At 49.5% G+C, this 27,336-nt stretch overlaps 1 protein-coding gene across 1 annotated transcript in view; it reads right to left on the bottom strand.

Annotated features, from left to right (window-relative positions):
- The window catches only part of SRGAP3 (SLIT-ROBO Rho GTPase activating protein 3), a 77,304-nt gene extending 50,719 nt beyond the window's left edge, over positions 1-26,585 (bottom strand). The window contains exons 1-8 of the mRNA XM_045530453.1: positions 26,559-26,585; positions 23,639-23,824; positions 19,769-19,897; positions 18,233-18,454; positions 16,648-16,749; positions 14,147-14,344; positions 9,771-9,855; positions 759-786 (exon numbers count right to left, since the gene is read on the bottom strand). Of these exons, the coding sequence (XP_045386409.1) occupies positions 759-786; positions 9,771-9,855; positions 14,147-14,344; positions 16,648-16,749; positions 18,233-18,454; positions 19,769-19,897; positions 23,639-23,824; positions 26,559-26,585 (977 nt within the window). The remainder of the gene's footprint in view (positions 1-758; positions 787-9,770; positions 9,856-14,146; positions 14,345-16,647; positions 16,750-18,232; positions 18,455-19,768; positions 19,898-23,638; positions 23,825-26,558) is intronic.
- Positions 26,586-27,336: the final 751 nt, after the last annotated feature.

The raw sequence follows: 27,336 nt of genomic DNA, 5'->3' as shown, positions 1-27,336 counted from the left end.
AAGGGAATGGGCCCTACGGAACAAGCTGGATGGTGACACAGCTGCCTGGGGACCTGAACTCTCTCCAAGGGGAGGAAAGCCAGCCCCCGGGCTATCAGCTGCCGAGTGGAAAGCGTTCACTGGCTCTGGTCTGCTCAGGGAAAAGCGCAAAGGGTGACGTTGAACAAGCTGGAGAGAAAGCAGAAGTTGCCCGTGTGTCGCCTTCCGGCCGCCCCCCTAAGTGCCCGCGGGGTCCGAGCAAGGTGTGCGCGGCGCGGCTGTCTGCGCACGCCTGTGAGCCAGTGCGCATGCGTATGCCCAGCTGCGCGCAAAGCCAGCCAGACCCAAAGCCTCGGTGCTGGGGACCCCGGGTGGCCCCCGGCCTTCCCGGGGCCGCGATTGCTCAGCAGCCGTGTAGCACGTGGGGAGAGCGGTCAACAGCCACCGCACGGCCTCTGGCCTCTCCTGGCTGCCCTCGCCACTCTGAAATAGAAGTTACCGTCCCACCCGCTGGACGGCGCCAAGGAAAGATGCCCCCCCCGCCCCCGCGCAGCTCCGAAAGCGCCCCTCCCCCTCGCCAGCTGGGGGCGTGGCCTCGCCGTCCGCTCCCGCACCGACCGTGCCCTCCCTCTGCACCAGCCCGCGGGGACACCGGTGATCAGCCGTCCAGGCCTCTGGCTCTCAGCAGTGTCTGCACCCCCCACCGCACCCCACCCCACCTCATCCCGGTCCCGACCTCAGGCTACGGGTGACAGAAAACAAGGTTGTCCGGCTCTCACCTGGTGGTGCCGCATTCTGCTCTCTCCCCTGGAAAGAGAAGTATACATGGATATTTAATTGCTTTTTTTTTTCAAGCAGAGAACATTCATCTTTTTCTAAGAACAAAACACAACTGGTCTTGTTTATGAAATGTGAAATCTAATTATGCCTAAGGTATCGTCTGTTGAAAAGAACTTACTAGTTCTTTATTAAAAGCCTCCTATTTGTAAGGGCGATGTTCACACACGTTACTCACATACATATTTTCGGTGATTCGCAAATTCAGCCGGCTGTCCACTTGTATCAGAAATATCTGGGGCTTTGGTGAAAAATGCAGATTTCTTGGCTCTCCCATGGGTCTCCTAAATCAGAATCTCTGAGATAAGAACCCAGGAATCTGCATTTTAACAGCCACCCCAGGTGATCCCTCCTATGCCTACCAAAGTTCAAGAACACCTGCATTGTTTAATGTCAGCCAAGACTCAGGGAGCCCCTGCCATATGCCTGCCACTGAAGTGTACCAGCTATAGGCACCTTCTTCTTGCACCTTCCCCTGCTACTCTCCCTCCTGCCTTTATTCTCAGCCGAAGATCTTTTCATTTCCTTCCCTGGAAGAGGAAATCAATAAGATGGGTTCACCATTTGTGTGCCTCCAGGAGACCCACCCACCCACGCTCCCCCGTCCACTCCCGCCTCCTCTCCTGGCTCTCTGGAGAAGCATCCTGGTTCTGCCAAAGCCCAGACCTCCTCCTCCTGCTCTGGGTTCCATCCCCTCTGCCCTCCTCAGGACCTCCGTTTCTGGCAGGGTCCCCCCTCTCTCTAGCACCACCAAGCTCCTCTCTTCTGGACCGTTTCCAACAGCATGTAAACATGTTCCAGACATGCATGCCCTAGCTTTTAACCCTTCTCTTGACACCATTTCTCCCTCTATGTAACCATTTCTGTGCTCTCCTTTAAACTCCCTCAAGGAGCTGTCTACAGGTACTCTCGCTTCCTCCCCTCCTGTTCTCTGCTCGCCCCACTGCAGTTAGGCTTCTGTCCTCACCTCTGGCTGAGACTGAGAATGTTAAGGTCAACACTTAAGGTCAACAGTGATCTCTCTGAGGCTGAATCCCATGGCCTTCTCTGCCCTTACCTTATCTGACCTCTCAGCACCATTCCACTCAGTTAACCACTCCCTTCTTAAAGCTTTCTCCCCTTGATTTTCATGACTCCACGGGACCCAGGTGTGCTTCCTGCCCTACAGGATGTCCCTCAGTTTCCCTTGCTGCCTCCTCATCTGCCCAGACTCTAACCTCTTTCTACTAGTTGGAATGCCCCAGGGTGCAACCCGGGGCTCCTTGCCTTTTCCATACACCCTCTCTAAGAGATCTCAAGTGCTTACTGAGGACTCCTGGCTCTTCCCCTTCCCCAGAATTCCAGACTCATATACACTGCTCTTTTTCAGAAAATAGCATTTTCGAGATATAATTTATATATCCTAAAATTCACCCATTTGAAGTGTATATTTCAGTGATTTTTAGTAAATATTCAAAGTTATTCAACCCTCCCCAGAATTCAGTTTGAGAACATTCCCATCCCCAGGAAAACATCCCTCATGCCCATATACAATCACTTCCCATTCCCACCTCTGGCCCCTGGCAACCCTGATCGACTCTGTGTCTCTGAAGATTTGTCGAGTCAAGACATTACATATAAATGGAGCTGCACAATATGTGGTCCTTTGCATCCAGTTTCTTTCACTTGGCATAATGTTTTTGAGGTTTCCCTGTATGCCATGATTCAGTAATTCATTTCTTTGTATGGCCAAATAACATTCCATTGTATAGACAGACCACATTTTCCTTATCTATTCACCACCAGTTGCCCTCTTGGTATCTCAAACCCTGAATGTTCCCCCCACTCTTTTTTTCCATGGCTCAAACCTTCCAAAGTTTTCAACATCTCAATAAATGGACCGTCACCTACCCACATGTTTAAGCCAGAAGGCTAAGCATTATCCTTAAACACTCTCTTTCCTTCAAACCTTAAATCTATCCACTTGCCTCCATTTCAACACTACCTTCATAGTCCAGGCCACCCTTATCTCTTGCCTGGACCACTTTCTTTTTAACTGGTTTTTCTGTTCCACTACAATTCAGTCTTGACTCATTAGTCAAAGCAATCTCTTTATTTTATTTTTTATTTTTTTGTAGAGATGGAGTCTCACTATGTTGCCCAGGCTGGTCTCAAACTCCTGATCTCAAGCAGTCCTCCCACCTCGGCTTCCCAAAGTGCTGGGATTACAGGCATAAGCCACTGTGCCCAGCCCTCTCTTTACCTGGAAATCACATCATGTCTTTCCCTTGCTTAGAACCCTCCAATAACCTCCCGTTACACATGGGATAAAATCCAAACCTCTTACTCTGTTTTATAAAGCCCTTTGAGATTGAGCGGACGGACCCTTCGAGATAGTGCTCCACGCACTTGGGCTACTTTCTCCTTTGCACACTGTGCTCCAGACCCAAAGCCCTTCTGCGTGGTCATCAAATAGGCCTTTGCATTTGCTGCCTAGAGTTCTCTTGCCTTGACAGTTGCATGGCAGCTTTTCCTTGTCTTTTGGTCTCAGCTTAAAAGCTGTGTCCAGAGAAAAGCTTCCTCAATCTAAAGTATATATTTGTTTATATCACATTTCTCTATTTAAATTCTTTCTATATACAGCTTATCATTAATATTTTTCATGCTTATTACTGATTACATGTCTACTGCCAGTCTTTCCCCACTGGAAAACACTATGTTCTATGAGAGAAAGAATCCTGTCTGTTCTTAAAACTGCTATAACACCAAGGTCTTAGACAGTGTTTGGCACAACGTATGTACTCACTAAATATTGTTGAATGAATAAATGAATGAATAAGTTCCCAACCTGCAAGAAGCTTAATGCCAAATTATTCTAATAGTGAATAAGTAGATCATGCAATAGTGTCATAAGCACAACTAAACAGGGTGTCGTCACTGTCACAACACATGAGCAAACGGACTTGGAGAGATGAAGTGACTTTCCCAGGTCCTTGCCAAGGTGAAGAGTCTGGATTATAATCCAGATTGTCGGACTTCAAATCTGAGCTTTGTCTGGGGAATCTGGCTCCACCTACACAAACGCAGGGTGAGGGAGAATGGATCTCCCCAATGGAATTTGCCTAAGACCCAGGGACTCCCTAAAGGTGGCACTTGGCTTCTGATAGCATGCCCTCCTTCTCGGCTTCAGGGACACAGTGTCTTAGAGATACGGTCCCCAAACCCTGAGCCATGGACCAGTATCAGTCAGTGGCCTGTTAGGAACCGGGCTGCACAGCAGGAGGCGAGCGGTGGGCGAGCAAGTGAAGCTTCATCTGTATTTACAGCTGCTCCCCATCACTCACATGGTGGCCTGAGCTCTGCCTCATTGCCCCGACCCCTGGCCCGGGTCCATGGAAAAATTGCCTTCCATAAAGCCAGTCCCTGGTGCCAAAAAGGTTGGGGGACTGCTGCCTTAGAGGACAGCTCCCTGGGCAGGGATGTGGTGATCAAAATGAAGAGATTAAACAATATATTTTCCTTCCCCTTCCAAAACTGTACTGAAAATGCAGAGGCCTAAGTCCTAATGTTAACTCTTTTACCAACTCACTGTGTGAGCCTGGACAAGCTATTAACACTTCCTTTCTTTGAGCCTCAATATTCTCAGTTTAAACTCTTCATTGCCTATCTAGTGCATTGCAGATGCTTATATCCCTGGATCTCACGCACCAAATGCCAGTAGTATTTGTTCCCTCATCATTGTGACATCCAAAAATGCTCCCCTGCATTTCCTGACACTCCTAGGACAGAACTGTTCCCAGTTCAGACCCTTTGGACCAATGCTGTCTAATAGAAATTTAATGCAAGCCACTATTTCTAGTAGCCACATTACAAAGAGTAAAGAGAAATAGGTGAGATTAATTTTAATACTATACTATACTTAACCTAATATATAATAAAAAATGTTATCACTTCAATATGCATAGATATAAAAAATTAATAGGATATTTTATATTCTCTTTTAAATCCTCGAAATCCGGTGTGTGTTTTCCACATCCCAATTCACACTAGCCATGTTTCAAGTGTTCAACAGCCACATACAGCTAGGGCCACCATACCGGGCAGCACAGCTCTAGGCTCTATCATCCCATCCAGCATTAACAATAAGGGACTTTGAAAAGAAAGAATCGAGCTTTTGTTTTCTCTACAGAAAACAAAGCATCATGGGGCCAGGGAGGGCAATGAAGGGAGAAAGAGGGTAACCCAGGACCTGAAAATAGCATTTAGGGCAAATCAACAACAATTCCTTAATTCCTGACCAAAGTCACAAGCAGTTACAAGGGTGACTGCAGTTAGTTGGATTAGAGCCAAAGACTGAAGCAAAAAAGGGAGAAAATTTGGTAAAACAGGCAAATTTGTTCTGCTTAGTTTGATTGTGTGTCTTGGGTCTGGAGCAAATTCCTACCAGACACCAGTTTAGGTGAAATTTGCATGTGGATCCAGGACCTGCTGTTAGAGCGATGGCAACCCACACAAGGGGCCAGGCAATGGGCTGGGGATGTAGGGGTGAGAGGGCTGACTGCCAAGTGCGTCATTCCCCTTAGGGCCGCAGTCGTCTGTGAGTCCTCCCTACAGAGTGGACCTTCAGAAGGTGTTTCCTGCTCCCTCCTCTAGGCTCCCAAACTGTCCACTCATCTATGGACTCGCTGTGGTCCAGTTACACCACCCTTCCTTTAGTTCTGCAAACTCACCACATCATCTCCCGCCCTTGCAAATGCTGCCCTCTGCCCGGCACACTTTCCCCAGTCTTTAAGGTGGCTGTCACCTTCTCATCCTTCAGTCTCAGCTGAAACATCACCTCCCCTAAGAGTCCTCCGTGATCACCCCATCTAAAGCAGATCTCCCCACCCCACACCCACGTACAAAATTGTTCTCTATCTCTGCCCAAATTTTTTGTTCACAACACATATCACAATTATAATTCTTTTCTTAGCAATTTGTTACCCTTTGAGGTCTCTATTCCCTGTGAGAGCAGGGACCTTATCTGTCACTGTCTCCCCAGACCTGGCCACGCACAATGTCTGTGCTGTTAGATAGATGGATGGACAGACGGGGGTGGGGGGGGAGGAGGGGGCAGGCAGGAATCAAAGGGTTTAGGATGTGGAGTGGAATGGCAGAACACACTCAAAGCAGACTTTCCTCTGGCGTGGAATCTAATATATTATTCATCAGCCTCAGACTCACATCCTAGCCCTCAAGAATCCCATTACCAACTTCTTTAGGAATATGGTGTCTCAACTTCTAACCAACAGCAGAAATCAAAAAATGCCCTCTCCTTTACATTCTTAGACCTGTTGGGATTTAAAAGAAAAATTTATAGCTGGTGGCTCAGTCATTTTCTAGAAGGTCAGACTGTCTGGTCCTGGTGGCCATTTTGCTCTGTAATAGGCTATTAAATCTCAGCCTGAAAAGGTTATGTCCCATCCCTTTTACAGGCAATGCACTAGCCATTCACCCTTGAGGGACTTTACTAAATTGAAAACTGCTTGTGTCTTGGGTGTAAACCCTGGAGCTTACAGACTACCCAAACCCCAGAGCAATAAAAATGTCTTAGATCTAAGACTCACAGATAATGATAAACCAAGAATTCTCTGGCCAATAAAGCAACAAAGCAATAGCCAAGGGCAGATCTTGCTCCCAAGATGTGCCAGTGACATCATTTGTAACAAGGAATGCCAATTTGCAGAGCACCTAGAAGCTTTGTGTGTCTGGGGAAAAAGACCTGTGTGTCTAGGGTCAGTCACGTTCAAAAATTCACTCCTAAGTAAAGGTGACCCCAAAGACCTTGTGTTTCCTCTAACTTGTAGTTTCTTTGGGCCATGCTGTCAAACGAGTATAGTAGTCCCCTTACCCATGGGGCATATGTTCCAAGGACCCCAGTGGGTGCCTGAAACTGTGGATAGTACCAAATCCTATGTATATATATATATATATATACATATATATATATACACACACACACACTATGTTTTTTCAATCTGATAACCAAGACGGCTTCTAAGTGACCAATGGGCAGGGAGCACTCACAGCGTGGATACTCTGGACAAAGGGAGGAGTCACGTCCTGGCCAGGGTGGAACGAGATAGAGATTTCATCATGCTCCTCAGCATGGCATGCAATTTAAAACTAAGTTGTTTCTGGAATATTCCATTTAATACTTTCTTTCTTTTTTTTTTTTTTTTGTCTCGCTGTGTTGCCCGGGCTAGAGTGAGTGCCGTGGCGTCAGCCTAGCTCACAGCAACCTCAAACTCCTGGGCTTAAGCGATCCTACTGCCTCAGCCTCCCGAGTAGCTGGGACTACAGGCATGCGCCACCATGCCCGGCTAATTTTTTTCTGTATATATATTTTAGTTGGCCAGATAATTTCTTTCTATTTTTTAGTAGAGACGGGGGTCTCACTCTTGCTCAGGCTGGTCTCGAACTCCTGAGCTCAAATGATCCACCCGCCTCAGCCTCCCAGAGTGCTAGGATTACAGGCGTGAGCCACCGCGCCCGGCCCATTTAATACTTTCATACTGTGGTTGACTACAGGTAACTGAAACTGCAGAAAGCGAAACCACAAGTAGGGGGCGTCTACTGTACTTGAGAAAAACTAAGGCACCAGACATACTTCATTTCATCAAAAAGAAAAAAGGCCTGTATCTCTTCAGCTAAAATATTCCATCAGCCCAATATTTCTCACCTGTTTTCAAAATTTCCAGGTCGTCCCTCCCAATACAAAACAGCCCTCAGATGACATAAAAAGGCCATTGATGCAGGCGTAACCCTACCCTACTTTTAGAAGAGAATTCTATTGAACAGAAGCATTGCAATGCCCAGGTAGAGGTGAATCATCAGCAGACACTCAGAAGAACGAATTAGCTAAGATTCCAAGCTACCTTTGGCCTGTTGAATTTTTCCACTCCCCCTTTACCCAAGGGGCAAGAGCTTTATCAATTAAGTTAGTGCAAATTCTCCCCTTTCATCCAATGCCCTAAGAATCCATATATATTTTTATCCTACAGTGGATACACAAAAATTACTAGAGATGCAGTCTCAATTTGTTCATCTTCCGTATTTTCAATCATGCAGTAATCTATTAATTTCAGGTAATAATAATGTGTCAATATGCATTACTGGTGACAAATATACCATACTAATGTGAGCCGTTAAGAATAAGGGGAACTAGGAGTATATGGAAACTCTGCACTATCTTGACAACGTTTCTATAAATCTAAAACTATGTTAAAATAAAAAGTTTATTAAAAAAAAAAAACACTTTGTAGAATTGACCAGTCTATCAAGACCCATCCCAGCTGTCTAAGCAAGCCCGGTGGGCTTTCTAGATTACGAAACACAGGATTATGGGGAGCCTGCTCAGTGGCTCTTTCTTAGCCGCCCTCATCAATCTGAAGCTGCATTTTCCTGGAGTTTTTTGTTGCTAATCAGCTCAAAACTCAGAAGAGGGACTGGTCAATCAATCTTAAAGCAAGGTGTGGTTGAAAGCTAAATAAACATGGAGGACCAAACGGACCAGAAGTTATGTCAACCGGAACTAAGTATTATTATGATTATTATGATTTTGGTAAGCCCACCCAGGCAAGGACAGGAATAAAAGGCTGCACCTGGCAGCACTCTCAGAGGAGCCAGAGGGAACCGCCTTCTCCTCCCTGTCAGAGGACTCATCCAGGATCTTATTTTTTAAAAGAACATCTAGTTTCCTAAATTCAGGGCATCTGATTTCAAAAATACAAGTAGTCACCAACTCATACGGTCTGCCTTTTGTTGCACCTCTCTCATGGAGCCGCCAGCCCCATCCCTGAGAAAACCGATCCTCCTCTGTCATGCTGGTCTTGCAAGCTGCCCACAGCACACGCACACCCCGAGCTCCCTCTTGGACCTCCTGTCTCTCCCCGTTCCCCGCCATTCCTGCTGTTTCGCTTCCCTCTTCACTTCCCACACTCCCAGCCCCTCCTCACACCCAGACCCAATACCGAAATGTTAGGATGGGTAGAATTTGGGGGGGGTGGGATGAAGAAAAAGCTCATTGCAACTAACTCTTCCCCACCTTTACCCCCTAATCAATGAGTTTTGACAAATGTATATCCCCATGTATAAGCACCACCCAAATCAGAACATAGAACATTTATTTCCAGCACCCCCCAAAGTTCCCCAGCTCTTACCGGCTAAAACACAGAAAACTATTCCGTGGTGATAGAAACCAGATCAGTGGTTGTTTCGGGTAGAGAATGGGGGAACTGACTGCAAAGGGGCACAAGGGAGTTTCTGAGGGTGAATGAAATGCTCTGATTTGGGTTGTGGTTATACAAGCAGATGCAAAGGCCCTGGGGCAGGAGTAAGCTTGGTGAGTTCTGAAGGGCAGAAATTTGCTCAGCACAGCTGGAGCACAGTTAGGGAGGGGTGAATGGTAGATGAGGTCAGGGAAGTGGGCAGAAGACAAGTGACTCAAGGCCTCATGTGCCATGAGAGCAGCTGGATTTCATTCCAACTGTCACTGGAAGCCTGTGGGTGGTTTTAAGCCCAGTCTCCAGGGCCCTCAAGGCCCAAAGCCTCCTTACACATACGGATTTTCCTTCTCTGGACCTAGAACCCTGGCCAGGCACTCCAATATTCCTGGCAAACAGTATCTGCTGAAAAACCTCAGTACATCCCTTCCCACCTCCTGAGTGAGGCCCGTCCATCACTCTGCCCTGGACTCACCCCCACCCGAGCTAAGGCCGGTGGCTGCCCTCTGTTTTCCACAGCGAGACCAGACCCCTCTCGGCATCTGTACCAAGGGGACTTTCCCGGCCTGCTCGGTCCTGGTTGGGGGTCCAGGACCAGGATTCATTCTGCCACGTGCCCAGTGTCTCAAGCTCAAACAGCTCAGCGACTTGAGGTGCCACAGGAAAGCCCAGCAGGGAGCACAGCCCCGGCCGGCCTCGGCCCCCACTCACCTTCGCCCAGGGTCTGCTTGAGTAGGTCGTGCTTGGCCTGCAGCTTGGTGATGAGGTTACTGCCATTCACGTATTCTTTAAATTTCTGTAAGACACGAGGCACAGGGGAGTTACAGGTTGCGGGGCCAAGTACTGGGACCTCTGCCTCTGGAACCGACCCCTGGGGCAGGGAGACCAAAGGGCCATCACGTCACCCTCAGGGACGCTGGCTCAGGAAAACAGGGCTCTGCGTCTCCTCCGTGCAGCTCCCAGCCCTGCCACGCGGTGGCCAAGCCCTCGGAGGGTTCCAGGCCTTTCGGGTCAAGCTTTGGGAACACGCAGACGGCCCGGGGGCGAGGGGAGCTGTGAGAGCTGCGTTTGTCAGGTAAGGGCCGCGGGACGCAACGCAAAGGGCTTCTTTGGTCGTCAAAGCCTGGCCGTGCTGCCGCGCCAAGAGCAATGCAGACGGGAGCCGTCCCCGCGCCAAGAGCAATGCAGACGGGAGCCGTCCCCGCGCCAAGAGCAATGCAGACGGGAGCCGTCCCCAGAGGGCTCTATGGGACCCTCGGGGGGGAGCCCGGAACAGGACTTTCTTTCATCCGGCCCCTGAGAGGCCGTCCTGTTAAAATAACCCACACTGCAGCAGGTGACAGGATTTTCTCCTTTGTACAGATGAGACAAGTGAAGCCGGCACAGGGAAGAGATCTCCCCAAGGTCCCAGGGGAAGTCACTCGTGGGCCAGGCTAGCTTCAGCCCGGCTCCTAGTTCAGGGCCTTGCCTTAGGGCAGCGCCAGGGGACGGAGAACCACATCCACCCCTGGGCCTCGGCCACGCCTCCACACGGCCACCAGCTCTCCTCACTGCGGCCCGTCACCCGCATGCAGTGCCACAGCCCTGCTGGGTGTGCCTTTGCTGCCCTGCGAGCGGCTGCACAGTGGGACCCACAGTCGTGCATTTCTGGAGGCCCAGTGCCTGCCGTTGTGCCTGGCTCAGAGCAGACGCTGAGACATTCGGCCGGAGCCCTGCTCTCATGGGGCTTCTGTTACCAGGGTGGGGACAGAGAAGAAATGAACCAGAAAAGTAAGTAAAATACCACTTTGCCAGAGAGTGGTGAATGCTATGGACAAAAATAAGGCAGAAACAGTGGACTGGGAATCCAAGAACTCACTGCAAAGTGGACATTTGAGCCAAGGCCTGAAGGGGGTGGGAGGGAGCTTTTGCAAGCAGAGGGAACAACAACGGCAGCAGCTCTGACAGTGACGTCAAGGGGACAGAGGGGACTGCCCCAGATCTACCAGCTGGTTTCTCACAAGGAAATCCACTCCAGTGCCCCGGCCAGCACACGCACACAGGGCAGAGAGGACTGAGCCCCGGAGGCTGGGACAGCCCCAGTTCGACCGTAGAGGAGAGTCTCTAACACCAGCATCTTCCTGTTGAGGACGGTTGTCGGGGAAAGGCAGTGGGGTGGGGGCTGACATACACACAAGTGAGATGGGGGTCACCTCACACTGGCCCATCAGTGGGTTCTGGAATGACTGGGCTGGTGGGGGGGTGTGGTGTCCTCTCTCCATCTCCATGGTCCTTAGCTCCTGGACCTGGCCCTCAGCCATTGAGAGTCACTCCCCTTTGCAGAGCACTGGACAGTTTTCAAACACACGTCTGAGCCTCACCACAACCTTGGACAGCAAATAGGGAAAAAGCGCCAGGCCCATTCTGCCCAGAAGGAAACGGAAGCTCAGAGCTGTGGTCGCTCATTGGGTGACTGTGGGCAGATTATTCCTGTTCTACAACATCGCGAGACTGACCCCTCATTTTACACCTGAGGAGGCGCCACGGAGGCTCAGAATTCCAGGGGCCAACTCGGGAAAGTCTGAGAACATACATTTTTAACAAGCTTCCCAGATGATTCAAACGCACGCTTCAGTTTGGTCAGCTGCTCACCTAGAGGCTCGCTATGGATGCTTCCAGTAATACTGTCACCTGATTTTATCTCGTGTCCAAGAATTCACCATAAAAAGCAGAGCTGAAGAGTAAGCAGGTATTTTGTCCACCATGCCTCATGGCCCTCAGTAGTTGAAGTTCTCATCCCAAACACATAACTCACACCTTGGCGTAACCCACTGGTTAGTGCAGACACACCAGGGCTCTGTGGCCCGTGGACTTTGCCTGCCTCTTCCAGGCTTCACCCATGGGACCCACAAAAGAAAGAATGCCATCAAATTGTACTGGTGTTTGCATTAAAGTGAATATTATGTCCTCAAAAAGGCCTAAAGTAATGTTACAACATCAAGTCATGAGAAAGCATACTAGCCAACCAGGTTGATAAATTGAGTATTAAGAATAAAATGGGGCCGGGCGCGGAGGCTCACGCCTGTAATCCTAGCACTCAGGGAGGCCGAGGTGGGCGGATTGTTTGAGCTCAGGAGTTCGAGACCAGCCTGAGCAAGAGCGAGACCCCGTCTCTACTAAAAAAATAGAAAGAAATTATCTGGCCAACTAAAAATATATATAGAAAAAATTAGCCGGGCACGGTGGTGCATGCCTGTAGTCCCAGCTATTCAGGAGGCTGAGGCAGTAGGATTGCTTAAGCCCAGGAGTTTGAGGTTGCTGTGAGCTAGGCTGATGCCACGGCACTCACTCTAGTGGGGCAACAGAGCGAGACTCTGTCTCAAAAAAAAAAAAAAAAAAAACAAAAACGGAACATCTTATGACCCTTGGTCACAGATACTGGAGAATCTTCTTAACCTTAAGCAGGCCGGACACCCTCCTCTGATTCTGCTACCCAGATTTCTTTGCTTCTACTGCCAAAGTGAATTAATATTCATGGCACCCCTCACTCATCATTGTAACCCACAAATTCTCTCTGCGAACACAGTGGGCCCCCTGTGGAAGTGGAGAATGTTAGGAATTGGCATGGGCTGATTCATTAAGCTCAGCTTGGTTTTCCTTCTCAACAAGGCCAAAGGATACTGATGGAAGAGACACATTGTGTGTCAACTACTGGTTTTCAACAAGGGATTCGACAAGGCCTATCATAAGATGGAGTTGGAAGTTAGAATTTGGTGCATCTGTGATGGGTTAGATGACCACAATCCAATCAATATCAGCCTCGTTGCATATTTTTAACAACCCTGTCTTCGGCCTTGGCCCTGGCATATTCACTAGTTTTTTTTTTTTGTTTGTTTGTTTGTTTGTTTATTTTATAAACTTGCAGATATAGAAGCCATGCTCACTGGATCTGCAGATGACACAAGGCTTGAAGAGACAGATGTTGAACAACTGGATCAGGGTGTTGACAGTCTGGAACCATGAACTGAATCCACCAGGAGGAAACCTAACTGGTGACAGGCCTAAGACCTACCCATGACATCATCTACACAGCCTCAGCAGGAGGGAGGCCCGGGGAATGGCGGCATGTAGGGAAGAGAGATTTACCTGATGTGAACTTAGCTTTAAAATAATTTTTTTAAAAAAGAGAATATGATCTTAGAACACATGAATAGGGGCATAGTACCTGGTGTACAAAGGGGTGGACATTTTGCTCTGTTCTGTGCTGGCCAGACCACTGCTGGGAATCTCGCTTTTGAAAAGCCATCAACAAATGGAACAAGTCACTAGGACACTGAGGCTACTCAAAACAAAAGCTCCTGAGGCAGGACTGAATCGGATACATTTAGCCTGGAGAGATGAACCCCCCGTTCCCTGCAACCATGTGAAAGACTGTCATGTAGAATCAGCCTTGCTCTGTGTGGCCCCAGAGAACAGAATGGAGATCAGAGGTAGATTTTTGAAAATTAAAAAAGATAAAGGAAAACATTATAATACCCAAAGCCAGCCACAACCCAAAGGAAAGGGCTGTCTGGGGAAGGAGGGAGCTTTGATCCTGGGGCGGGCAGGCAGAGTCTAGATGACCTCTTGGCAGGGATACAGTTGGACAGAATCCAGCATCAGATGGAAGATTTAAAGTCCCTTACAAAACTAATATCCCATTTTCAATAAACACATGTTGAACTAGAGCCCCAATTCCCCTTCTCTTTGTCCCTCCCTGCTCCTGGCCAAATGGAAGGTAACCAATATGGGACTTTATTTGAAGGGCTCACAACTCAAAAGCCTTTGCTTAGATTGCTGAGCGTATTGTTTCTAAAACCCACACCCAAATTTAAGACAATTCAACACAATAATCCATACTCATAACTCCAGGGTTGTCACTTGGGGCTTGCACCTGACTCCTGTTAGCATTTTCCTCTCACCCAATGGAGCGAGACTTTCTCTTGGGTATTTTCTAGAGCAGAAAAGTTTCAGAACTGTCACCCGAGACCAGTGCCAATGCTACCCATTGGCAATTCACTTTCTGCATTTCAGCAGATGGTGGGTTCTGGGTCCAGGAGGCCACTTACTGTAAAGTAAAACATTTCTGTTTCCTGCTGGTTGGCTCTCCTTTTGGCGATGTTGACCTTGCTCATGTAGGTCTCAGAGGCAGCCGACTTCACGGACTCCGTGGATCGACTGTGTTGGAAGGCGTCGGAGACGTCAAAGTCCTCCACGGTCAGCATGTCCTGTAAGGTCTGCATGGTGGCGTCCAGGGTCTTCCTGACCTGGGGGAAACACAGCGTGCCAACAGAAACCTTCTGCTCTCACACCGCCTTGACACTTCCAGGTCCTTTTCCCAACTGTCACTTTGCCTCCCACATAAAGCCTTTAGAAGGCAGGCAGAACAAAGACGACCATTCCCACCACACTGATGTGGAAAGTAAGGCAAATTAGTCACTGGCCCATCGCACGGCTGGCTGCAATGAGAAGCCAGGATGCCCAGTCTAAAGTCATTTGATTGTATTGCTTCTGCCAGAGAGAACCTTAAAGAATGCTGCAATGAATAAAGGAGGAATTTGGGTTTCTGGGTTTGTTTTTCTTGGCCTGATTACATAGCCCCAAACTAGCTCCCTGAGTAGGGACAACACTAGAGATATTCTGGTTCCCCTCACTCAGAGAGGGGAGGGGACAAAGCCTGGACAATGGTGGGCAGCCATCCTCCACGAACGAACTCTCCTGCTATCTGCTACCACACTTCTGTCACAGGCCAGGCCAAGCAACGGGAAACTCCAGGAATACAGCTGCTGAGGCACACGCTGTTTGGTTAGGACTCCGACCTCTCTCCTGGAGTCGCGTGGGACCACCACAGGGCTACACAGCAGGGCACACGGGCCTGGCCCCACAACACCCCTTTGCTGCATTGGGACTACACAGCAGACCCTCTACTCTGACGGAGGGTCTTCAAAAACAGTCACAGGAAAAACTGCATCTACATTCGTTGTAAAATTATTGTCACTCAAAGTCTCTTTCTTGTCTGTCATTCAGACTTCAGCGTAAACATTACCTACTGATGTCTTCACTTAGTGCCTAGCACTGTCTCATATTTTCCACACTCATTCATTTATTGATTGGTTTGGCTTTGTGTTTTAATTTTTATCTGTCTTTTCTCGATAGAATACACCCTCCATGAGAGGAGGTACTGTGTTCTGTACCCCTCACTTTTATTCTCTATCTAGAACAAGGTTTAGCACATAATATATGCTCTATAAATACCTGAATAAGTATTATTTGAATAAATACTTGTTGAATGAGTATGTGAATAAATGGATCTGAGTTTCTTTCTAGCAGAGCCTGATGGGAAGCTCAGGTTCGGAACTAAGCCCATGCACACCCATTCGCAGCCCACACGGACGAATGTTTGCTTCATTTTCCTTTCTTTGGCCCTGATTTCCAATTTAAATGCCATTAACGTTATGATCCACATACTGCTCCATGTAAACAATTCAAAATCCTCTGGGGGGAGATGTAGGGCATAAAGAAGGAAAGAAAACACTCTGTTCATCTCCTGTCTCTTGCCAGGTTTGAAAAACAAATATATAATTTGTGTCCATATAACCTCCCCCCAGGGACTGCTTTGATCCGTTACTGTCCTGAGCTACAATCTGTCTCACATTTGTCCTAGGCCTGTCCTTCCCGGAGACACAAAGCAAATCTGGCCTCTCTACATAGGACAGCCCTCTTGAGATTTGAAGACCAGGACCATGTCCTCCCGCCTCCCCCATGACTGCACTGTCAAGGATCAACCTGCCCACAACCTCGGGTGACACTCCCATGTGCTGGTGTCCTTTTTCCAGGGGCCTCCGGTTGGCTGACATTCTCCTTGGAGGGAGGTGCTCAGGTTGGAACTGGATGTGCCGCGTCTGGCCTCTTCAGTCCACATCAGAAGGGAACCTCCACAGCTGGTATCTGTGTTGGTGCCCACCTAGCGGTAACCCTGTGTCACCCCGCTGCACGGGGGACGGGGGGGGGGGAGGGGATGCTGGGTGTGGCGAGACTGCCCCATTCTTTGCAGCTAAAGACCTGTGACATGTTGGGTGTGCCCTGGGTTGTTTATTTCTCTGGGTAATTAAGAACACCTACTGTTTTATCTGGTCATAAATACAGAAAATCACTGCAGAAAATAGAAAAAAAATCACAAAGAAGTAAACAGAAACCACCTATAATCCCACAAGCCAGATGCACCACTGTTAACACTTTGAAGTATGTTCACCACTGTGAACATCTGAAGTCTTTTTTCTATGCCTGTGAATATACATAGACACACACTTTAGCTTAAAAAAAAAATACCCTAGTTATGACAATACTGAACATGGAGTCCCACTTCCTCTTTGTCTTCCTTTAACTTAACATCGTGTGAGCATTCCTGCAGGCAATTAAAGATCCTAGCAGGTGTGGCTTAATGCTGGTGCAATATTCCATCTCACGGATGCACCATCATGGCTTGTGTGCTCCATGGCCAGAGTGGACCCCTCAGGACCAGCCGAGCCTTTGTAAGTTAGTCCCCTACAGGGCAGAGGGGCTCACTCACCTCCTCATTCTCTATCTTGAGCGTGGCCAGTCTGGACTGCAGCTGGTGGTACCGCATGAGCAATTCCGTCTGGACGGGCTGCTGGGCGCTGACCTGGCACACCTGCAGAAATGACAGCCGCCCAGTGCCCTCCTCACCCATGTGGAGCTGGGACAGAGGCTATCATTGACATCCCTTTCTACAGCGAAAGAAACAGGCTCAGAAAGGTTAAGTGACCTGCCTGCGGTCACACAGCTCACACATGGCCATGGCAACCAACACCAGACGGGAACCAGGGTCTTCTGCATTTGTGTAGCACTTGAAGGTTTACAAAGAGCTTTAACATAATCTCACGAAGCAAACCTAATTGGTTAATCTCAAGGCAGGAAGTTGTGGCAAGAAAGCAACCACCTAAGAGAAGCCGACGGGAAGGACGCGTGGGAAACGGTCGGCAGAACACTCCCACTGCCCCGCAGGGTGATGCTCCAGGGGGCGGCTGTGCGGAGTCACTCTCACAGCTCTTCCTCCCCTAGCGGTTGACTGGGCGAGGGCTGGAGGAGGGAGAAGCCAGAGAAATACTACTCGCTCCCCACCTTTCCATCGGGGACTCTGACTGCCTGTGGGCTAGGCCGCCGGCACACCTTCGTGCCTCACCCCTCCAGGAGCACAGCTCGGACCAGCAGGGACAGTAGGGCTCTGTTGGCAGTGCTAGTTATTTACCACTAACTAGGCAACCCAAGCTTCACGGTCGCCAGTGGTAACGATGAGGCCAGCATTTTCAGACCCAGGTGATGGGTGAAAAGGACCTAAGGGCGGAGGGATGGGCAGGAGCAGCAGCACAGCCCTGCAGAACATAGTGGGCACAGCCACTGAGGGCCCAGCAAATGCCATCTTCTCAGATGCCCCCTTGTCCCTGCTCACCAAGCAGGTGCCACGGGTGGCCCAGCTGAGCCCCCTGGGATTCAGAGGCTGGCTGGGTCTGCCACACTGTTGTCCAGGCCCCCCCAGCTCCCAGAGGGAGCAGTGACACAGAATTGCTCAGCAAGTCTATGGCCACACCGCCCTGAACGTGCCCGATCTTGTCTGGTCTCGGAAGCTAAGCAGGGTCGGGCCTTGTTCCTACTTGGATGGCAGAAGAGCTCGGGGAACTACTTGCACAGGCATTTTGTGAACTCTGGGTCACTGGTTGTGCTGTGTGGGGGCTGGTGACAAGTGCCTTCTCACCATTTGTTTTTTCTTCAGCATATAACCAGGATCCGAGCGGCACAGGCACTGAAGGGAACTCACTTGTCTGGCACGTCGAGTGCTCGCAGTAGCCGGGGAAAGCAGCGCCCAGGCGGAGGGTGCCAGCCCGCGTGCTGGGGGAGGAGTGGGGGGGTCCTCACCCGGGTGTCCAAAGGAAGAATGTGGGACTGTGTGCAGACTGGGGCTCCCTGCGGGTCTTCTGCACCTACCGGGGAGGGACTTTGCGGGAAGCCAGGCTCCTGCAATCCTGCAGGTGGGGGCTGGAGCCAGCAACCCCCCTGTGGAACCGGGGCTGACATTTTGGAACATACGGGAAAACAGGGGGAAGCGGCCTCAAGCACGGCCCCCGGGAGACACCCACCTCATCCCCCATGTGGGGCTGGAACTCAAACTTGAGCGGAGGACAGAAGACCTGGTTGCACATGTCCATGACGGTGTGCTTGTCGCTTCGGGAATCCAGGTTGTCCACCGCGTTCTCGATGACGTCCAGCCCCTCGTGGCGGGAGGTCTCCAGGTTGTATTCGGCTGAGAGGTAGGTCCGGAAGGTGCGGGCCAGGCTGGCGTGAAAGCCCAAATCACAGCACTTGGGGAGAGGCAGCAGAAGGGTGCGGATGAGAGCCGGGCGTGCAGGGGGTGCTCACCGACCACCACCGTGACGTACAGCTACCTCCCGTTCCACAGCCCAGTCTTGCGTCCTGGAGGCCTGGTGCACTTTGGAATCCCACCGCACAACCGCGCCAAAGCCCTCAGAGGGAGTTGGGGTTGAGGTTTGGGCAAAAGCAGAACTAGGCTCCCTAAATTCACCATGTTCTATCTCATCGCTAGGCTTGCACACATGTGGCCCCTCTGCCTGGAATACTCTTCCTTCAGGATTCAGTTTAGAGGTCACTTCCTCCAAGAAGCCTTCCTTGATGATCTCCCCACTCAGAGTTTATGTCAGATGTTCCTCCTCTGGGGTCCTCATTTCCCTCTACCTCCCTCACTGTGACCCTTCCACTTGGCATTGCCATCGCCTGTTAACACGTCCTTGGCAGGATAAGCTCCACGAGCACAGACCCACTGGCTCTGGCCCACTGCGGCAGCTCAAACCCTAGACCACGTGGGTGCGCAATCAATATTCGGGAAATGGAGGGCTGAAAGGGCTGAAAGAGCAAATGGGAAAGTCAAAATCTGCCTGGGATGGTGACAGTGGACCCCCCTCCGCGGCCATGGGAAGGCAGCGGCCCTCTGACTTCTCAGCAAGTCAGGAAGAGGCTCCCTCAGCCGGTGCTGAGCCCTCGCTAAGCGTCTGTGGAGCCAGATCCCCATCTGTGCAGGGACAGGGACACAGGAGAAACAGTCCTGGCTCCAGCTCAGGCGACACACAAGCCCTCCCCGATGCCACTGCTCACGGTGCCCTTTCCCCAAGCCTGGCTGTCCCTGCGGCAGGTCCTGCACAGCGGGTGCCGGGAGCCAGTGTCCCGCTCTCCGTGTGCTTCAGCTGCCTGGTTTCCCCACACAACCTCCCGTATGGGGCTGATCCGCGGAACTAATTCTGTCTCGTCCACTACCTTCTTTCACACGTACGTGTGTCTGGCTGGCTGGACCTTGGGGCGCTGACCATATAACGTCTCCTTTACCACGCTGGGAAACTCCCCAAGGCAGGACCTGTGTCATTCAGCCCTGGACCCCTCCAGCCCAGAAAAGGCCCTGGTGTGCAGGGGCACTTGGGAAGGTGGCATTGAACATGTGACTGGCCAAGCCAACTGTGCAGGGGCCCCTGGAGGCCCACCTCCCCCTAATGAAGTCGAAACCGTGAGGTATCACTCATTTTCCAGGTCCCCAATGCTCACGGCCCTTTCCCTCCAGCAAGGCCACCCCCGCGTGTGGCTAAGGACGCCGGCCAGCCGGGACTCACATCGATGAGATCAGAGACATCATGGATGTAGTATTTGCTTATAGCTGCGTTGGTGGCTGCCAGATTCAGCAAGTAGTCGTTCCGGGCCTTCGTGCATTTCAGCTTGTTCTCAGAATACTTTGCCTGCCTCTGGAAGAAGAAGGAGTAGATGTAAGACCGAGCCGTTTACGGGCAGGATTTGGGATTTTCTTTCTGGAAACCGCCGCCATTCGAGCCCACGCCCACCCCTGCGGGAGGCCTGCACACGCTAAGCAAGGAGGGTGCGCACCTGGACCCGGAAGCTCCCCTCACACGGCACGTGTGCCGCCCACCAGTTTGATCAGCAGCGGCCTTCTGATGGTTCTGCTCCGATAAGACCCCTACTAGACACCTCCAATGGCCCCCCAAACTGCTCTGATGGCCGTGAAGCCCCCATGACCTGGCCTCTGTCCACTCCCGAGCCCCATCTTCCTCCAGACTGCCCCTCGCTCGCTCAGCATCCTTTGTCCATCCCTTAAGAGGCCAAGTTCATTCCTGCCTCAAGGCCGGCAGACTCGCGCTCCCTGGGCCTGGCAGGCCGTCTCCCCAAATCGCCACGCAGCCTGCTCCCTCACGTCACCGGCTCCTCACCCAAGGTCTCAGGTCACACAGGCCTTTGACAACAAGCTTGTCTGCAGTGCACCCCCAGAACCTCCACTTCCCCCTCTCCCTCCCCCTCTCCCCCTGCCCAGCTCTGTTTCTTTATGAGCACTTTCCACCACCTGAAACTGTATTTTTTTTTTACCTCTTTGTTTACTAGAAAGCAAACTCTATGAAGTCAGACGCTTGGTCTGCCTTGTTCTTGCTGGGTCCGCAGGGCCCAGAGCAGTCCCTGCACAAGGGAGGCGTCCTGTGGTTTTTGCTGACTGAAGGACAGTAGGGAGGGAGGTCGGGAGAGTGGCTGTCTGGGCCTGAGCGGTGGGGAGGGCGGGTGAGGCAGCCAGAGGTCTTGGCTAGGAGCCTCACTGCCTCCAGGGGAGCTGCTCCTGCCCGGGCCAGCCTGGGCAGGCGGGAAGGGAAAGCGGGTTGGAGAGCTGTTGCTGCCCCTTTCAGACTGGTAAGTCCTGCTGCTCGGTAGAAAGACAGGTCTCCATAAAGACACAGGGTTTTCCTCCTTCACCTAGACATTCTTACACCTTCCTGGTCCACATCGAGTTCCAGCTGTTTGGTAGAGGCACCTCCATGGTCAACCTTTTAATTCTCTTCAGAGATCTCCTCTGACTTTTCTCCAAGGTTCTGGCAGTTATTAATACATCCTCTACTGGCCATGTACCCAGTCCCCGCAGAGAGTTAAAATACTCCTGGCCAATTTCCAGTGGCCCACTATGACCCTGAGACCATTTTCAGCCCTTCAGAGACTTATAAAATTTTATACCTGGAAAGGATCTTAAAAGAGTCTTAGTTGAACTCATCTATTTTATAGGTGATAAAGTGAGAACTGAAGAGAAGTGGCTTGTCCAAAAGCCAAGTGGCTCATTAATATACAACTCTGGACGAAAAATTGGTCTCCAGACCCCCAGCCAATACTCTCTCTACCCCTCTGTGTTTCCCGCTATGTCATAGTTAGTTCTATCATTCTCTGCTTGGTGATTTTATTTCTACTTACTTTTACATAGAGTTGTATAACCATCTCCAGTACCTAAATTCAGAATATTTTCATCCCCTCAAAAAGAAACCCTTGGCCCATCAGCAGTCACTCCCCATTCTCCTCTTCTTCAGCCCCTGGAAACCAATAATATACTTTCTATCTCTATGGATTTGTCTATTCTGGATATTTCAATAAATGTAATTGTACAATATAAAGACACATAAATGGTCTTTTGTGACTGGCTTCTTTCACTTTGCATACTGTTTTCAAGTATGGTTTATCCACGTTGTGGCATGTGTCAGCACTTCGTTCCTTTTTATGGCTGCGTAATATTCCATTGTATGGATACACCACATTTGATTCATCCATTCGTCAGTAGATGAACATCTGAGTTGCTTCCATCTTTTGGCTATTATGAATGATGTTACTATAAACATTCATATGCAAGTTTTTGTATGGACATATGTTTTAATTTCTCTTGGGTAGATACCCAGGAATGGAACTGTTAAGTCACATGGGAAGTAAGTCTATGTTTACCATATTGAGGAACTGCCAGATTGTTTTCCAAAGTGATAGAATCATTTTACATTCCCTCCAGTAGTGTGTGAAGATTCCAATTTCTCCACATCTTCACCAATACTTGATATTGTCTGCCTTTTTTATTCTAGCCATCTTAGCAGGTGTGGAGCAATATTTCATTATGGGTTTGATTTGTGTTTCCTTAATAACTAATGATGCAGGCCGGGCGCGGTGGCTCACGCCTGTAATCCTAGCATTCTGGAGGCCGAGGCGGGAGGATCACTCGAGGTCAGGAGTTCGAGACCAGCCTGAGCAAGAACAAGACCCTGTCTCTACTAAAAAATAGAAACAAATTATCTGGACAACTAAAAATATATAGAAAAAATTAGCCGGGCAAAGTGGCACATGCCTGTAGTCCCAGCTACTTGGGAGGCTGAGGCAGAAGGATTGCTTGAGCTCAGGAGTTTGAGGTTGTTGTGAGCTAGGCTGATGCCACGGCACTCTAGCTAGGGCAAAAGAGCAAGACTCTGTCTTCAAAATAATTAAGTAAATAAATAAATAAATAAATAATGATGCAGACAATTGTTTCATGTACTTATTGGCCACTTGTATATGTTTTTTGGAGAAATGTCTATTCAAATTCTTTGCCCGTTTTTAAATTGGGTCTCTGCCTGATTATTGTAGTTTTCTTTGCCCTCAGAAATTACCCTGGAATTATATTTTATTTACTCTATTGACTTTTCCAGCTTATCAGGGTCTTGTTAAGTTTTGTTAGCATCCAATCTCCTATAACTTTTAGAGCTAAAGGATCATATAATCATAGAATTAGACTCACAGAAGCCCAAATAAACATCTGGTGCCATGTTTGGCACATAAGAGTTCAGGACACTTGCTGATCACACATAATAAATGAATACAGAGAATTCAACAAGAAAATCGTAGCCTTTTAAGAAGAAAGGAACCTCAGAAGTCACCTAGTTCAGGATGACAAGAAAGTAACATGTGTATTTCCTGGTCATGGCAAACATCATTAAATGATGGCATTGTTTTTAACTAAGCCTGAAAAGGTCTTCGTAAACCTCAATCCAGAGCTCTGGGCAGCCACTACCAACAGATCAGAGTTGATACGAGAGCTAAGACTTATTTGGCACCCTGCCAGATTTCAAAACTAAGGCTCAGAGAGGTGTTCTAATGTGGCATTTTCAAAACTCAGCCCATCTGACCCTAAAACTGGAACTCCTTCTACCATGCCCTACCAAAGCACCAATACAGTGATTCTAAATCTCTTGTCTTTGGCTTGGCAATGGCAGTTTCGGAATGAGCCCTTCACCAGGTTCCCAGGTGCTGGCTGGTGGCCCAGTGCTGTTCCCTCTTGTTGGGACATAGTCAGTAATCAACCCCCCACCCCCTGCCCTCAGCCACCAAACTGGCCTCTGGAACAAGCCCCTGCCCCACTAATGCCTGCTGATTTCTGCGCATCTGAGAACGTGCTTGCCGCCCGTGAATCTCTGGCACAGTTCAGCTCTCTTGTCCGCTGAGCACCCTCCCGCCTGTCGACCCTGGCGACCCTGGCGCTAGGCCAGGCCCGACCTGTGGCCAGCCCTGGCCAGCCCTGCCTTCTCCATGACACTGACCCCCACTGGAGCCGGTGGTGGCGTCGTTCCACACCCGGGGTCCCGTGAGCACAGCCCTCCCCTCCCGCTTCGTGCCCGGCCCCAGCCCCTCCTGGCCTGGGCCCCACTCGCCTTCTCCTTCATCTTCTCGATCTTCTTCACCGAGCTGCGGCGCTGCGGCCGGTCCTCGTGCCGAAGCAGGTTCATGCTGAGGTCTCCCGACTTGTTGAACTGCTTCTCCTCCTGCTTCTCGGCCTCCTTCAGCTTGCTTTCTGCACTGATGCTCTCCGCGTGGTACATGTGGTAGGTTTTCATGACCTGGGGCACACGAGGGCGAGGAATCAGCAGCCCGCGGTGGCCGCGGCCCTACTGCTCGGGGCCCCTCCCACGCTCTGTGCTCCAGACAGCTCTGCCCCCGCCTTCCCAGGGCACACTCAGCGCCTGCGTTTATTCACTTTTACACAAACTCTCTGAGGACCGGAAATGATGATGAGGAGGACGAGGAGGAGGATGAAGATCATCATCATTAAGTCCTTACTAAGTGCCAGACATGGAAATTAAAAAGGGTAACCACAGCCCCCAAGCACGGGGGGCAGGGGGGTCCTCAGAGGTGAGAAGGCGGGCTTGGCCCTTCCTCAGCTGTCCTCTCTAGTCCTGCCACCAGTGACTTGCCTTGCCCCCAGTGTCAGTGGGAAAGCCCTCCTCATGTACTCATGGGACTTCTACGGGGCACATCCTTCTTACTCACATGCACATCATTTTCTCAGCTGTTTCCTGGAGTAAATGAGGCCTGAAAATGGCTGTGTGCCCAGCAGGAGTATTATTAGATAACCCAACAGATATTCTACGCTCTCTGGAATAAACTCATCCTTGCCTATATAAACAATTTCCATAAAGCAAATAACTCTTCACTACTCTACTTTCATGATAAAAATTGGATATTGTTATAACAAGGGAAATTTTTGAGCCGGAAGAAATTCTAGACATTTTCTAATCCAATAACCACCTAGTTTGACAAAGAGGGAAACTGAGGCCCACAGGGGCAAAGTATCAGTGCAAAGTCTCTGGAATTTACATCCATGTTGCCAGTACTACAATCAAGATATAGAACTTCTGGCCGGGCATAGTGGCTCACACCTGTAATCCTAGCACTTTGGCAGGCTGAGGTGGGAGGATCGTTTGAGGTGAGTTCGAGACCAGCCTGAGCAACATAGTGAGACCCCCGTCTCTACAAAAAATAGAAAAACTAGCTGGGTGTGGTGGTGCATGCCTGTAGTCCCAGCTACTCAGGGGGCTGAGGCAGGAGGATGGCTTGAGCTCTGATCATGCTGTTTGAGGTTTCTGTGAGCTCTGATCATGCCACTGCCCTCATGCTGAGACAACAGAGACCTCGTCTCCAAAAAGAAAAGACACAGAACCTCTACCACACCAAGAAGATCCCTCATGCCCCTCTGCAGCCAATCCCCGACCCCACCCCAGCCCCAGATAATCACCGACTTGCCTTCTTTCAGTATGGATTGGTTTTGTGTGTTCTATCTAGAACTCCAGTTACAAGGAATCGTACCGTATAAAAATTCTTTGGGGTCTGCCCTCTTTCACTCAGCATAACTTTTCTGAGATTCAGCCATGATGCTGCAGGTGTCAGAAGTTCTTTTTTGTGGCTAAGTATCCCATTGTGTGGCTATGCCACAATTTGTTTATCTATTCATATGTCCATAGTGATTTGGGTTGCTTTCGTTTTTAGCTATTTTGAATAAAACTGCCATGAATGTTCGTGTACAATTCTTTGTGTGAACATATGTTCATTTTTTTTAGGTAAACAGCTGGGAGTGGAACGGGGGTGGGGGAGTCATATGATAAATTTATGTTTAACCATATTAGAAATCCAGTCTCGGACTTGTAATCTACCACTTTCCCTTCCACATCATACTATTTCCTTAACTCAATTCCACTTTCTCAGCAGACGTCCATACCCTTGGCAGGCTGAGAGCTGCCGGGAGCCCCATACCCTGTTCTCTCCTGGTCCCCAACTAGGAGTGCACTTTCTTTTTGCAATATCAAGTTTACAATCATATTTCTATGCTAAGAAACACAGAAATTTCTGGAATCCATGTTTCCTAAGCCTTGTTCCTTCTCTTCTGTGGTTTAGATAATCACAGCAGCGAATAGAGCAGAGGCTTCTACCTAGGGATGGGATGTGCTTTCCTGCCTAACCAGGCCCTTTAAAAGTCAGGGAACTTAGAGTGAGTTACTGGCCAGCCCGATAATCTTATTCATACTTATCCGAAGCACTGCGAAGTAATTCTTCTGTAACTTTTGTCATTAAATTACAGCATTGATTTGTTGCTCAGAAAGTCCCCTCTGCCATAGGCCAGGAGTCAACGGGGCAACATCTATTGTAGATCAGGGCAGGTAAGAAAGTGGACTGTGGGCCCAAATGTCTGGGCTGAATCCTGAGGCTTCCATTTGCTGGCTGTGTGACCTTGGGCAAGTCACACAACCTCTCTGACCTCTGCTTCCTCAACTGTAAAATAGGGATAATAATAGTACTTACCTAAGGACTAAATGAGTTAATTTTTGTAAAGTGCTGAGAACAATACTTTCCTCATAGTAAGTGCACGTAGGTAATTAGGTGCTACCACTGCCCTACCATCATCATCCCTGATTTGGGCCGAGGGTTTAAGAACGTTAAACTTACTCACCGGACTTCAGGAAAATGCTTGCAAACTCTGGAGAACTTTAGCTAATGTGAAAAAAATATATTCTATTCCACGTTTCTTTCTCCTTCCTTCATCCTAAAAACTTCCCATACTTGCAAATAATACATGAATAAAAAATGCAGTCAACTTTTCTGCGTGGATCTTGGTGGAAAGACCCCTTTCTAGGCATTCCACCCACTTTTGCTGATTTTCAGTTACCCTAAAGCCCTCCCTACTCCCTGTTCACTAAGCTCATTTCCCCACAACTCAGAACCAGGAAGTGTGCCATATTGATGCGTTCCCGACATCTAGTGGCCACAAGCAGTCACTGCAGGCTTACTGATCACCAAAGCAGCTGCCAAATTTTCCATAATCTTCATGCCATGGTTTTGGGAACAAGATGTGGCTAAGAGTTGGGGACACCTGCTGCCTTGGCCTTCTCGTTGCGTCCCTCTGTCCCTCCACATTCACAGACACCTCTGGTTTCCCTGTCCACCCCAATACTGCTGGTGCTGTTCATTTCTGGACCCCATCTCTTTCTGGGTTCAACGGTTCCTGCTACATTCACTTTTTTTATTTCAGCTTCCGAGTCTGTTTATCTCATCATGACTCTGTCATCTGTGTTGAACATTTCGTAGGAAGAGAGAGCACTTCTATTTGCTGCCAGATCTTCCTGTGCAATCATCCGTGCACGTGTGCATCCACTCAAGGTCAGCACCCCAGCTGCGCGTTCTCCTCTCCCTCATTTTCCTTTGCCTAGTTTTCTTTCTCCCCCCCTTCCCTTTATGTCATTTTCTACTCTTCTGGAGCTGCAGAGCACTCTTCCTGCCCTTCAACAAGCCAGACTTCCTAGGATAGCCTCTGAAGTGCATTCCAAAAATCCTGTGCTCAGAAAACACAGCCCCGAGTACCTTTGAGCTAAACTCCCTGTGATCTTATCAATTCCTGATCCCAAGAAAAGGGTGAACTTCATTGCCCGGGGTGATTTATGTCAGACAGTTGCCACCAAAGAGCTTACCTGGGGGCTTCTCTGAAATGAGTCTATTTATACCCTGAATCCTCTAGATGTTTCCTTTATTTAATTACCTGAAACATGGGCTTCAGTATGAAAGGTCCTTAGCTCAATAGCCT

This window comes from Lemur catta, chromosome 18, assembly GCF_020740605.2.
Source record: "Lemur catta isolate mLemCat1 chromosome 18, mLemCat1.pri, whole genome shotgun sequence".
NCBI lineage: Eukaryota > Metazoa > Chordata > Mammalia > Primates > Lemuridae > Lemur > Lemur catta.
This window is presented reverse-complemented; position numbering and strand designations above follow the sequence as displayed.